This window comes from Haliaeetus leucocephalus, unplaced genomic scaffold (genome assembly GCF_000737465.1).
Source record: "Haliaeetus leucocephalus isolate CR32 unplaced genomic scaffold, Haliaeetus_leucocephalus-4.0 Scaffold696, whole genome shotgun sequence".
In the NCBI taxonomy this organism is placed as follows: domain Eukaryota; kingdom Metazoa; phylum Chordata; class Aves; order Accipitriformes; family Accipitridae; genus Haliaeetus; species Haliaeetus leucocephalus.
Genome location: NW_010973132.1, coordinates 1947934 through 1962391, shown reverse-complemented (window position 1 = coordinate 1962391; position 14458 = coordinate 1947934). Strand labels below are relative to the sequence as shown.

Here is a 14458-nt window from a genome sequence, read left to right as displayed (position 1 = left end):
GACACTGTGCCTTGATGAGTGCTGTGAAATTTGATGTGGGAGGGAAAGGAAAGGAAAATGTGTCAGTATAGTTTGGGAGATACTAAAATAGCTAGAGGAGCTGAAGTGCAGAGCCTGGGACTAGCTGAGTACATTGCTGAGAGCGAGAAGCAGTGGGTCTGCGTGGGAGGTTTGGAAGAAGGAGAGACAGATCTGATGAGCAGGGCTCGGAAGCGTGGTTGGTGTGGTGGGCTCTGAGGCTGACTGAGGAGACTAAGGGAGGAGTCTGGCAGTGGGAGCCAGCAAAGAGCTGGCTTGTGCATGGGGGAGGCTGAACAGCAGAATCGGGGTGAGATCTGATGAGCATTTGGGAAGCCAGAAAACAGGATTTGCTGGGCAAGCTGACTGCGAATGATACGACGACGGCTTTTGGAGGTGAGGTGAGGATTTGCTGGAGACTGGGTTAAAATTTTGCCTGAGAAGTGGAAGCAGGGACTGGGGAAAAAGGGGTCACACCTGGGGCGGGCACTGAGGGAAAAGTACTGATGCCCATGCAAATATATGTCCAGCAGGAGGGGAGCTCGGTGTTGGCGAGCTGCTGGGGAGTAGGGTGCAAGGAGATGGTATTGGGGGTAGCAGGAGTGGAAGATTCTGGGCAGGCCATGCTGATGGTAGGAGCAGGGGAAGCAGGGACAAGCTGTGCTAGGGACCATTCTCCTCTAGTGCTAGGAATGGCGTTCCACAGGCCTGAGTCTTGCCACTTTGTTGCTGTCAGCAGGTAAGTCTGAGGAGCTTGGGTCTCCTTGTTGTTGGTGCTGGGTTTGTTCAGAAGATAGCAGCCCACTGCCACTATTGGTTATTCCATTGGAGTGAGTATCATAAGATCAGTCAAGGGAGCTAAATGATTCACCACTGACTGATTTTTGTGCATGTTGTTATGATACCACATGAATACATTTTTTGGTAGTTTTTCAACACTTCGTTTTTAAAGAAACAAGGTATTCCACACAACTTGACACTCTCAGCTCACAGGATGGACTTGCTCTTGAGATGCTCTAGGGCTGTGCAGTAGGATGTCCACTATCTACAGCAGATGAGGAAAGGTGTGCAGTGAATCAGGCAAGAGGTTTTAGGATGAGAGTTTGGGTTCTTTGTCTGCCACAATAATACCACATGGTGTGGGGCGCCCACCTTTTCAGAGACTCTCATTGACTGTCCATTCTCCATTTGCTGGTACTGGAACAGGCTCTGGAAACGAGATTTGCAGATCTTTTGAGCATTCATATCTGTAACTGAATCAGCAAGATTATTTCAAACTTAGAGTGTACTGTAACGTTAAATACTCTGAAATGTCAGCTCTTTAGTTTCAAAAGCCAGCAGATACTTCATCTTATGCTCTCTGATTTAGCTCACACACCACTTTAATCCTACTGTTTTCTAACTTCTTAATATTTGATACTGCATGTGCCATAGTATGATGTAAAAACATGTTTCATAAAAACAGACTTTAAACATAGCATTTTTGCCAACAGCTTGTCCTGCAATACAGAGGAGACCAGAAAGGAAAGGAAAGGAAAAATAGGTCCAGATTCATGTAGGAAGAGAGAAGAATGCATATGCACAGTTTGTCAGTAAGTGTCAGGACGTTTCAGGTGAAGATGTTATTTTTGTAAAAGAGCAGGCACCAAAACACTGGTGTAAGGACTTGTTCATGATTCCTGTACAGGAGCCTTTGGAGGAGTATAAAAAGAAAGAACTGGAGAGAATGAAAGTAGAGGTATGGTTTTGGACAAAACGGTGTCGGATCCTGAAAATGACGGTCAAAAGCTGGTCTAGAATGATAGAAGAAGCTGGAGAGGATGGGAGCAAAAAGGAAATTAATTTAAATAGAGACATTTTGTATGCACTGGAGTGTAAAAAGAGAAAGAGAGATCATGGCTGTCATCAGTTATGTCAGAGGGGTACTAGTGGAGCAAATACACAAAGGATGTAAAGAGGTGAACAGCAGCCAGGAGGTTGCCTGGGGGCTGTGTGCTAAGCAACCAGGACTTTTACAGACAGTTCTGGCTATGCTATTTGGTGTGCAATGGCAGGAATGAAAGAAACAAGTTTACACAGGCATGTGAGAATCAGGAGGGGACAGCGGGGGTCAAGAGTTGAGACAGGGTGGGTAGACCTGAATGGCAAGGATAACATTGCTATTACCAATAGTAACTGAAAAGAGAAATATGGGAGGGAACTGTAAAACACATGAAAACCCAGAGACCTAGTTATCAATATAATAAGAAAAGCAGAGGAATTTTGTGAGGCCCCATCTCCCATGAAACAAGCCTGGGAGGATGTCATTCATTGCCACCGTGGTAGGCGTGCATCATGTTCTGAGCTTTTCTTCCATACTTCCTTTTCTCTGTTTCTTCCTCCTTTCCAAGTTTCTTGGGCTAATCTAGATTCCCTAAAAGCAAGTGGTGAAGGCTGCTCTCCTATGATTGGTTTTGCAGTGGTTTAAATGGCAGTTGATACATGCGTTGGATTTTGAATTAAGCATTTAGATAAGAAAGCCCCACAGCCCATTACCAGGTAACCAAGCAGAGGGGGGGGGTGTGCTTTGTTCTCATATTATCTATCAGGCCCCAAAAGCACTAACAGGGCACCGACAGTCCCTGCCCAGCCCTGTGGGGCTTCTCCCACCCTGCCTACAGCCCAGGACACCATTTCAGCCCCCCAGTGCCATCAGTCCCTGCCCCAGTGATGCCGCAGAAGGGCTGGTCTCCAACTCCCCATGGCTCAGCCAGGCTGGGCCCACCTATGAGCTGATGTCACCGTGGCTCTGCCTGATGATCTGGTCTCTTGGCTGAACCTGGCCACCATCTCCAGGTCTTCACCTTTCAGGGGTGGTCATGAATCCAGGCTGGTAGGCCCCTGCCACACTGGCTGTGTAGTTATTGCACTTGATTCCCAGCTCCCCATCCCAAAGGGAAGAGCTGTCCCTCACTGCTCCCTGACAATATCAATGTGAAGTAGCCATACTTAAAATCAGAAGCCTGTGGCCTTTCTGGCTACAACTGCAGGAAGGAAAACAGACACAAGTTTGATCACATAGTAAAGGTTGGGTTCCAGAGTGTGAGTGACTGCAGTGTATTTAATCTTATTCCTCTTTAAACGTCTGTGGTAATTTTTTTGATAGTTTTGCATTATTCCTTTCTATACTCATTTCCTTGAATTTGTTCTTCTCCACCTTCACTGAATTATACTTTGTGTCTTTTCCATTCCCGTTCTCAACCTCCCTTTCCCACAGTATCATTCGAGCAGGCTACACAGCCTTTCTATTTCCCATGCCCCCATCTCCACCACTTGTCCTCAGGTTGCTGCTCCCTGCCTCTCTGGCATTTTTTCTGTCAGACTCTGTGCTGCCTTTTCCCATGTACTCTTTTTTTTTTTTTCTCCTCACTTTGGTTCTTTTCATCTCCAAATTGGCTCTTCCTTTCACTCGCTCTTTTGTGGGTTGGTTGGTAACAGTTTTAGCACACTGGCAGGCTAACTGGTGTTGGCATTCCCCAAAAGTAGGATTTTAAGGAGTGATTTTAGGTGAAAAATGTAATAGCTCTGTAGGTGCTTCAGAAACTTCTTCCAAAAAGGGGGGCAGCAGAGGAGAAAGCAGAAGCTATTTGTTTTTTAGCAGGGGCTAATGCTAGCAGGGGCTAGCAATATCAGTGATCAGAAAGTAAAGTTGAGCTGCATGTGAAATGACAGGTAAAGAAAAACCTTGAAAAGCAAGATAGGGAGATGACATGGGATGAAATAGGGAAGGAGAAGCTAAAAGACAGGCAAGGTGTAATAAGAATAACAAGCAGTTTAATGATGGCAATGAGGAAGGTAGCACTACAGTTGCTGAGACCAGAAAGAAATCTGATGCAGTAATAGAGGGCTGAAATGACTGCTGCACGGAACAAGAGTTTTAGCTTGTGCTTACGTTGGAAATTGTGACTTTGTACCCACCTCACTGCTGTGAAGTATGCTATTCTGTAGGACATCTGTCAGCCTCTTTCTCGGTAGCCCCCAGTTTAGCTCATATGTTGTCTTTCTTCTGAGCTTGTACCCATTCTTGCATAACACCTTTCAGCCCTTGCTGCTGCAAGTGAGGTGATGTCAGACCCTGGCTCTTGTTGGCAAAATGACCCAAATCAGATGGTCATTCTAGCCCTTGGCTGTCTGCAGCCTGCTGGAGGTTCCTAAACCACTAATGATTTTCCACTTCATGGAGCTGGCCAGCCTGCTTCCTGAGACTCCAGTTTCTGGGGTCTCCCTCCCTCCTGTCCATCCATAGCAAGTTGTACCAGAGCAAGGGTGCTGCAGATTTGGGTGAGCAAGGGTCTTTCTTCTAAAGGTGCAGTTCACCCTGTTAGAACAGCACACTCAGAACTGCATCCAGCAAAGCTTGTTTTTCCTGTTCGTTTTTTATTCTGGCTGTTCCTGGGCTGTTTCTACATGTCATCTCTTCCTCACCTTTTATGTACCTATGTACATATCAGTATGTATGTATTTGCAGTGTCTTTTTGAAGGGATTAACAGGGCTTAAGTACAGAATGGCGCTCAGCAACTGAGAATGTTATCTGCTTCCAGAGATTTTCCCTACCTTCCGCTGAGCTGCCCTATTGGTACCTTTTTCTACTTCTGGCTTCAAATGTATCAGGAACACAAATAAGTATTGTTGTAATTTCATTCTTTTACTCCTGAAAGTCCCACTTATCATCAGGTAGGGTTCAGACGATCACTCCATATGCTCAGCTGTAACCAAGGTCTGTCCTTGCAAAAAATTAGCTTGAGACACACCTTCCTAAGTTTATCACCAGGAAACTTTAAATCCTTATCAACCTACTTAGTTTACTTGAAACAAATAATATGCTGTAACTGATATTAATGTGTTTCTGAACTACACATATATGTGTGTATATATATATGTACACATGCATATAGTTCAGAAATACATATATATACACACACACACACACACAAGTGTGTGTACATGTATTTCTGTACTTGGGTAACAGGTGCCATACATAAAGACTTATCTTTATTCAACATTTCCAGTTATAGGACTTCTAATTGTTTATAAAAGTATCAAAATATTGGTTTTTTCAGACTGATTTTTTTAATACTTCTTTAAAAAACTGCAGATTTTTCAATTGCAATGGTTCAGCAGTTCCAGGAGAAGGACTAGGGAATGCTGTATTATGAATCATTGTTTCAGCAGTCCAAGGACAGAATGATGTACCAGTGATACCTGTTCAAGGCAATGCAATCTACTCCTTTGGCGCCTGTGCTAGGAATAAACCTGCATGGCAGGAGGGAGAACTTCAATCTGAGTGTGATGTGCTAGGTCATGTACTCATATGACTTTATCATTAAAACATCTTTGGACACTCTAAATATTTCCTAATTGAAAGAGTGCTAGACATTCTGTATCAGACCTCATTCTGGTCGGGGGAAAAGGAACTCATTACAAAACCAAAGCTGGTGGTTGGATAAGTGTGAGTGGTCATGGTGTAGCAACATATGGTACGAACAGTTAAGGTCCGGTCTGCTAACAGATGTTTGGGATGGTTGCAGAAGGTCTAGTATCACAAAATGGACAGCAAGTACAAGACAAATGAACCAAGAGAAAGCAATTTCACTGAAAAAAATTATCGGATAACTGAGGCGTGTGACAATTTTGTGAGAGCCCTGGAAAAGTGCAATCTCATCATTGAGATAGAGAGCTCTTCTGGGTCAAATGATCTAGCCTGACATACAGGGGATGTGCAAGTAAGTTGCCAGCCACTCCTCCATACCCAGTGTAGCATATAGAAAATGGGGATGTTAAAAGTAATTAAAAACAGAAAATCGTTATAAATTTCTTGAAGGAAACAGAAGGATGGAAAGAACATTTTATCCTCAGCAAACTTGAGAACAAAGATATGAACAACATGATGCAGCTTTTTTTTGTTTTGTTATAAGGAGTGTATATATTGGGAAGAAAAGATTCTTAACAATGGATTGGTAGAGGGAGATGGTAGAATTACCACTAGTGCAAAGAAGGTTGGAATTCAATAAGTATTTCTCATAAAATGAGGGCTTGAGGCCTTTTTCCCATCTCTCATGCACATGAGATGATTGGCATCGCTTTCTCCAATAATCTGTTCCCTGTTTGGTACCACTCCTGGCTTAAGCAATTGCTCTGGTTGCTCTCACATAGAAACTTTGGATTATGCTACAGGAAATGTATCTCACCAAACCAACTTACTATTTTTGTTTGGATTTGGTTGATCAAGGTAATAACATTGATATAGTGGATTTAGAATTGTATAAAGCATTCAACTTGATACTGCAGCATGTTTTAGCTAAGAGGCTAGAAAGCCATCAAATCAGCTGGACAAACATTGAAGGAATTAAACACTAGTTAACGGACAGGCCTCAAAAGGTCTCATCACCTGATAGAAATCCTTCTGAAAGGGTTCTGCAAGAAAGAGTTCTATGAGGATCTTTCCTCTTACTGCCTGGTTTACTGTTTAGTAATGTCCAAGAAAAAGTCATAAAATTATTTCTGATGAAATCTGCAGAATCCAGTAAGACAAGCAGAGTTGAAAATATTAAGCCATAGCTATGATGGTTGATATATCATGATGTGATCTGAAGAACAAGCAAAAACCAACAGTGTGGTATAAGGCTGTTATCTAGATTTTACGCTTCATTAAAAATTAAAAAAGCAAAAAACAAAATCCACAAAACCCCCACGACTATGTGTAACAAGAACAAAGCAGATTAATGCCCCTTTTTTAGTATTTTCTACTCTCTTTGGGGATATGTTAGTTCCAAAGAGACATTTAGGTTTCTGACTCCTTGCTGTGTTACTTTTCACTAGAAGATATTTCTGCCTTTCTTTTGAATCCTATGGTACTGTCTTTCCACCTTGCCTGTGGGACCCCATTCTGCTGCCCTTCGGTTACAGCAGAATTAGACTATTTATTATGTAGTTGTTGTGTTAATAGACTCACCACACCTTCATTGAAGAATGCCTTGTAGTTACCAAGTCACCTTAAATCACACTTATTCAAGGTAGGATGAGGTAAAACGCAAATAGAAGTATTAATTTATTACATCTAAAATAGACAACACAATTACAAATACCTGGAGAAGACATAAGTGAAGAAATAGAAGAAAAAGTTCATCTGATCTACTGACAATGAATGTATCACAAAAGTGTGTTTGTTTTGGATTTTTTCCCCCCTTTTTAATTTCCAGGTGACTTGTCCCTCTTCTGACAAAATGGGTCTCAATTTTCTTTCCTCTTATTCCTCAGGTTGCTCTTAGGTGATTTTCATCGTTGGAGAACTTGTATTACACAGAACTCCGTATTGGGGTATCCCATCAGAAAACAACTTCAGAAGAAGCCTTTGGACTTCACCTTTAGGTAGCTTCTCTGAATCATCATGCTGACCTCACTTTTTGATGGATGGTTTTAGCTCTTACAGCCAGTCTGCACTTTGAAGTTTTCTAAGGGGTCCAGACAGATTTCACCTTGGACCTTGTCTATCCCTCCTTATGGTCTGACCATTCTCCTCAATTAAAACGAGGATTCTTTTGCTTCCACAAATATGCAAATGTTTTAGAAGAGGAGTTGTCTCCTGTGTTTGACTAGCTCATAAACAGCTTCATAAACAAGGAAGCAAGTCTCTTCCATTTCCCTCTGGTGACTCATTGACATGTTTCAACATGAAATGTGTATTATGGCAGACCTTATATTCTGTACCAGTAATTTAATTAACAAATATATATGATACAAGTATCTAAATAGGGTAAATTAGTTTAGTTCATTTTCTGATTCCTGAGACAAGTATGATAACAGTAACTACCCTGAAGTGATAGCATTTAAGGTAAATTAAGCCCAACCTCTTTCTCCTAAGCATACTCTAACAAGGAGTCCCTGTACAGAATTATTTAGTGTCATATTTATTTTAATTGCTACACAGTGTGAAATCGTGTCTTCAAACCCCTTTGAAAAAGAATGAAGAGGGATCACTCAATCTTGGACCTCATGAGATCAATGAACAATCTGACTGACTTTAGGTGGCCTTGAGAACAGCCTTTGATGTGTTAGAAGTCAATAGATCGCACAGTGAAGGGAGAATTGATGTGCAGTGAAGAAGAAGTTAAAGGCTGAAAATCAACCCATATTTTTTCTTGTAGCCTTTATAATGGTCTTACGCAGCCAAGAAAATGCAAAAATACTGGCGACATGCCATCATGTGTAAAAATACTGCATTCATTTGAATGAGTATCATAACAGTATAAAGTAAACACAAGTAAATTGTTAATATATGTGACTGCAGATTTGTTCATAACAATGTTTACAGGTCAGACATAGTGAACAGGCATCCCTCTCAGGTCATGCCTACACTAAGAGAGGTTTAATAATTAGTAATGCTGTTAACTGTATGAGTTTGAAGATATTCTGGTAAAGATGTGTGATATAATAATCACCCGTCAGCTCTGAAAAGAAGAAACCTAGTGTGCAAGTACATTTTCAGCAATTTAACTAGGGCTGTCTCTACTGCTGTCTCAGAACACACAGGAAACCAGTTTCCATATGGCAGCTGGGATTTATGTACATCCACACTGCTGGGGAGTGGCGAGGACCACAAGTAACTTCCAGGGTGGTCCTGTTGTATCTTTGTAAAAACAAAACATGAAATCCAGGCTATGAAGTTTTTATTGCCAGCAGATTCAGGGTGAAAAATTGAAAAGTGGAAAAGGAAGACAGTGTTGCTTGACTTTTTTGATGGTGCAGACTTTATGGGACAGAAATAGAATGTCGTGTTTGCCAGTAGTTATGGCTTTGCACTTAATTTTGCTACTTCAAATAAAAAGTGATTAAAAGCACGCTGATGAAGAGCTTTCTAATGGGGGCAACACAGTAAGATTGCACAGAGGACTTAGAGAGCTCTCTCTCCTGGAAGTGCAAGAGGACAGAATGAGTGAGCACAGGAGAGAAAATATGTTGAGTGTTGGACTGCATTGGCCTTCTCTCCTTTTACCTGTGAACAAGGGACATCTCCTTTTCTGTTGTTTCCTTTGCTGCTTCTATATGCTTCCTGCCATAGTGAACCATTTGGGGGCTCTTATGCTGCAGCAGTAATGGCAGCAGACGTACATACACTGCAGTGTCTTGAGGAGACAGAGAATGGAAGAATCCATTTATTGTTAGTAGTTAGGATTCTCTGCTGGAATGTGGAAGAGTTTCTCCTGCAGTGAATATTGATTTATTTGTACAAAGTGGAAAGCTTCAGGGCAAGAGATGGGAAGAATCTCATCCTGAACGCATCATAGGCTTATGGATAGGCCTGTTGCAGGTTACAGAAAACTTTGTACTCCCAGACTCCAAGTAAGGTTAAGTAAAAAAAAAATACATCTGTGTAATCCTAAATAAGGTAATCATTACACAGTGTGAAGGGAGAGAATGTTTGCTTGGCAGGAAGACCAGCTTTAAATGAGGAGAAAGGAGAAGTATTTGCTCATACACAGTTCATTGTTATGAGAAAGGGGGGAATTTTGTAATACTTTGAAGTGGTCATATTATTTGTCTGTTTGGTTTAACGGTATAATTGTAGTGAGTCTTTTTCATAGGAGAATTTTTACTTATTAGCAAAGCCTGTTTTTATAGGGCTTGAAAGGTCTTTCTGCTATCATAAATTCTGTAAGAGAATACCATGTTATCTTTGTTATATCAGTCATACAAAATCTAACTTGTACTATCTTTCCTTGTTGACAGAAAGGCAGATTTCCACTTTAGAGATCACGTCATCCTCCTTCCTGTAAAAATAATATGAACCAGAAGGTGTTAGTTTTCCTTCTCCCAAATTTTATTTTTGGGATATTTCTTTTTGGGTTTTTCTGTAGGAGACAAAAAAACCTAACAGGTGAGTAAAGAATTTACCAACAGAAAGACTTAATGTTTTCTAGAACCAGGGACACCTTTCCCAAATGTATTAGAAAGTGACTATGGAGCCTAAGTGATAAACAATACTATGAAAATATCCAAGGCCCTGTTATTGTGATAGCTATCTTAGCAATTTATGAGAGGAAGAGCACTACAAAAGCCAGTTGACATTAGAAGTGTTAGAACATCCATCTTACTTAGAGTAATATTGCTAACATGTTGAACATTTTAATTTAACAAACTTTTCACTAAGCAGGATAGTTTATTGCATGTTTGCCATAGTGGAGTCCGGTGACAGTAAACAAAAAATTGATTTTAGCATCTTCATTAGCTTTTGTATGCAGGGAGATAGATTGAGTGCTACAATTGTCACAAAGAAAGAGGCTTATATAAGTCTGTTTCACACTAATGGTTTAAATTTCTTCCTTTGTTGTAGGTGCTTTTCCTGATCCCACTGCAGATTGGCTGGCAATTCAAAATGATCGCAAAAGCACGCTGGCTTCTGTCTGCCTGAAGAATAACTTTCTTAAATTGAGAAGCAAGTTAGATTCTCATGTTGCAAACCAGCTCTTTGTGGAGCACAAACATAAATTTATCTACTGTGAGGTGCCCAAGGTAGGTTGCTCCAATTGGAAGAGAACTATTTTTCTTCTCCAAGCAGACCTGAATGCAGAAGCTTCTGAAATTGAGCATGATCACATCCACCAAACCTCGCTGATCAAAAAGCTGGGGACTTACCCTCCTGCCATACAAAAGGAATTTCTGAATAATTACACCAAAGTGATGTTCACCAGACATCCTTTGGAACGGCTGGTTTCAGCTTACAGAGACAAACTTCTGCACTCTGAGCCGTTCTACAGTATCACTGTTGCTAATGAGATTAAGGCAATGTTCAGGAAAAACAAAAATTCTTCTGAAAAAGTGAGTTTTCAGGAGTTTGTCAACTTCATTATAGCAAAACCGCCTAATAGTCTTGACATTCACTGGAAACCAATGTTTTTGCTCTGTGATCCTTGCAACATTCACTATGATATTTTGGGTAAGTATGAAACCCTTGGGTTAGATTCTGAGCATGTTCTGAAAGTCATTGGAGCACCAGAGAGCCTGCACTACCCCAGCTTGAAGAGGTATGGCTCAGAGAAACGAACTAACGGTGATATCACCTTGGAATATCTCAGACAGCTGAACTCAGAACAAATCAAGAAAATAAAAAAATTGTATCAAATGGATTTTTTCTTGTTCAACTATACTATGAAATATGAGGATTATTTTTCTCTGAATGACTAATGGAGGTTAAACAAAGAACAGTTTCCTTTGTACAAAATGGGCTGAACCTGTCCTTATGGGTGCTTGATAGATGGGTTGGTGACTGACTGCTGCTGAGATTTTACTGGTGTTTGGAGACATTGTTTATCATCCTAAGCACTCTTATAGCAAATCCCTGGTGTGATCTGTTGTACTGTGCAGTATTTTACCTGTATGAAATTATTGTCCTCCTGTTGATCCTTAATGGCCTATCTTTGTTTTAGGAAGACTGTTTATAAATTGTAGATTTCGGTCTGTTGGTAAGAGTTAGGGGAAGGATGAAGAATGTTGTTTTTCACAATGAATATTTTTAGAACACCATTTTTTTATATAAATGATTTTAATTTTTTGTTAGACATATGAAGCAATAAATAATCTGCTTTAGAGTAAAACCACTCTTTGTCTGCAAGAGCGTCAATCATGAATCTTGTAGGAAAGGAGCAAGTAACTTCAGATGCTTGAAGCTGCATTACACAGAACTTAGTGCCAGATTATATTCCCCTCTAGCAGTGCTCTCACCACAGTCCACTGGCCTCATCCCTCAAGCAGTATAAGTGGCAGCAATCCAGCCAGGGTTTCCCTTGTATCTGTTCACCAGCCAAGGTTTCCCTTGTATCTCTTCAAAATCTTCTGATGAGCAGGTCTGGTGTTCATGGTGACTTTGCAAACTCTTTCACCACCTTTGAGAGCATTATGGTCTGATTTAAGAGGGAAGGTCTGAAAAATGTATCTTTTTTTAAAGTAGTTGTTAGAGATACCTTCTAAACTGTACAACTGGGGTGGTGCAGGATCTAAAATCTCAGTGGAAAGGTGACTCTTACCCATTCTCCAAAAGCACTTGCCACCCAGTCAACTGACTGGCCAGTCAGCACAGAGGGGACATTTGGGCTTTCCCCATTTTTGCCTGCTGGAGCACATGAGCCCTTGGGACTTACCTGAGCATGGAACTTAGGTGGAGCTGGGTTAACCTCAGGTAATACCTTTGTTCTGCCTGTTGCTTTCTCACCTCACAGGAGGTTGAGTGCAAATCAGTTGCAGCATTATGGTGAGGGGAGCAATGAAGCATGTGGGAGAAGCAGCTCAATCCATTATCCACTTCTTATACACGTAGATGGCTTTGGTTTTAGATCACTGAGGGGTCTACTGCTACTATATTAAGTACAAGACTTGCCCCATTTTTTTGAAAATCTATTGCCTAGTCACATGGAAAATTAATTTGTGACCATATTAATTGTAGCAAGTTTTAGAAACTAATCATGAGTATTAGCACCACCTTTAGGAGATGTCAGTCTCTCAGGAGCTAACTTGAAAATCTCTCAAATGCACTTAGTTCCTGTCAGCTATATCTGCAAATGTACAAAGGCTGGCAGGCTAGTCTTGGACCCAAAGTTGGCTGACAGCTTCTCATTACATAGAAAAGGACAGGGACAAAATAACTTAATCACGCTGCAGCTACCAATCTGTATAGCCATTGCTGCCAGCAGCATGGCCAAGGGAGAGGGAAAAGGAGACTGGGAAAAATGGATGCAATGAGATTTTAGTCATGAGGGTTGTGAAGAGAGCTCCCAGTGCAGGGAGTGGGATGCAGGGGTAGTCTACACCAGAGGCAAGATGCATTGATATATTGGACATCAGCTGGAGACACTGATGAGACCATAGTGACAGAAGGAGGCAGAGGAAGACACTCTCTGTGTCCCTCCTTGAAGGCAGATGGTACACAAAGCCAGGACTACTATTCAGTACATCTGACAGCTCTTGCATGGCTGACTATTCCATAAATGGGGCAGCTTTGGCACAGGGAGAGATCCAAAATGAGAAGACCAAGCAAGAACAGCAAAACAATTTTTTTTTTTTTTTTAATAGCTTGTGATTTTATGTGGAGTGATTCATGGTTCTGGGTCTTATCCTCACCACCACCATATTTGGTGTCCCCACAGTCCTACTATCCCCTGATACTGGATTGCTCATGTCATCCTGGCAACCCTGGAGTTCACGTGGATTTTTTTTACTTTTTAATTGTGCTGAGGCAGAGGAAGCTGGAAATTACTCCCATCAAAGTTAGGGCTATGCAGAGTGATGCAGTCTCTCACCCTCCCTCTTTCAGAGCCCTCATCAGCTATGTGCTTCTCCTACTTTCTTTGCCAGGTCATGCAGAGGAAGAGGCAAATAAGCCTTGCTTCATAACTTGCTTCTACATGATAGATCCCTCTAGAGCTATAAGCTTCAGCAGAAATACTTCAACTTTCTGGCACCATCAGCCAGCCTAGGAAAACTCTGAAGAAATGATGCTGACAGAGTTTGATAGGTGTCTCTGCTGTCAGAACTCTAGTGTTAACACTCCCCTCCAGTTTCTTGCTGTTAGATGTGAGTGGCTTTCTATTCTTATTTCCTCTTTCACACAGGATTACATATTCTTCCTACAGTGGTGGCAGAAAACGAATGGCTAATTCATTCATCACAAGCACTAGTCAGTAGCAGAAGGCTATCTGTTGATGCAGAAAATTCTCTGTAACTATTCACAATGGACTTTCAGATTTGACATTTGCCTATAAGAAACTGTAAGTAGCACATTGCCTGGAACCACTGGCTGCTATAAAGCTGTTTAGCTGGTGTGGGTCTCAACAAAAAAACCTGCAGAGGACATGTATGTGCATGTGTGCACATATAACATCAGTTTTAGGAAGGAGTGTCATGCAAGAATAGTATAAGTTGTGCATTACCAACGCTAGCAAAATGAGAATAACAGGTTGATATCTGTTAGAAAAAACAGACATTAGCTTATAAAGGATCTTGTAAAATTCCGCTGCAGGCATCTTTTAACATTTAACCCCATTTACTGCATTTCCATTTCTGTGATCTTGAGAATACTTCCTAACACCACCCTCACCCAAGAGCTGCTGTGCAGTGGTGCAGGAATACATAAGAGCTCTGCAATATGTTTCAGAGTTAATGAAAACAATGGCGACTTGCTATAGGTTGTAAAAAGCTTTCACAGCTTGTGAAGATGGGCATGGAAGTTTGGACTGAGCTCAAAAAATGAGTCTGCAGGAGAAAATTGCAAGGTCTTTAGTATTTGCATTGAGTTGGCTGTATTTTTTAGTGGTAGTTGTCAAGCAGCAATGCTTGCAGAAAACTCTGGTCTATAATACTTCCTAATGTGTGAGCGACAGCCCATTGCCCCAAGCAGAATAGGGACTGTAC

The 14458-nt window shown here is 41.3% G+C and overlaps 1 protein-coding gene across 1 annotated transcript; it reads left to right on the top strand.

The window, feature by feature from the left end:
* The first annotated feature begins 339 nt into the window (after window positions 1-339).
* LOC104839662 (carbohydrate sulfotransferase 9-like) lies at window positions 340-11462 on the top strand. Its single transcript, XM_010580076.1, has 4 exons — window positions 340-414; window positions 7316-7426; window positions 9785-9932; window positions 10389-11462. Exons 3-4 carry the CDS (start codon window positions 9839-9841, stop codon window positions 11237-11239), a joined length of 945 nt encoding a protein of 314 aa, XP_010578378.1. The 5' UTR covers window positions 340-414; window positions 7316-7426; window positions 9785-9838; the 3' UTR covers window positions 11240-11462.
* Window positions 11463-14458: the final 2996 nt, after the last annotated feature.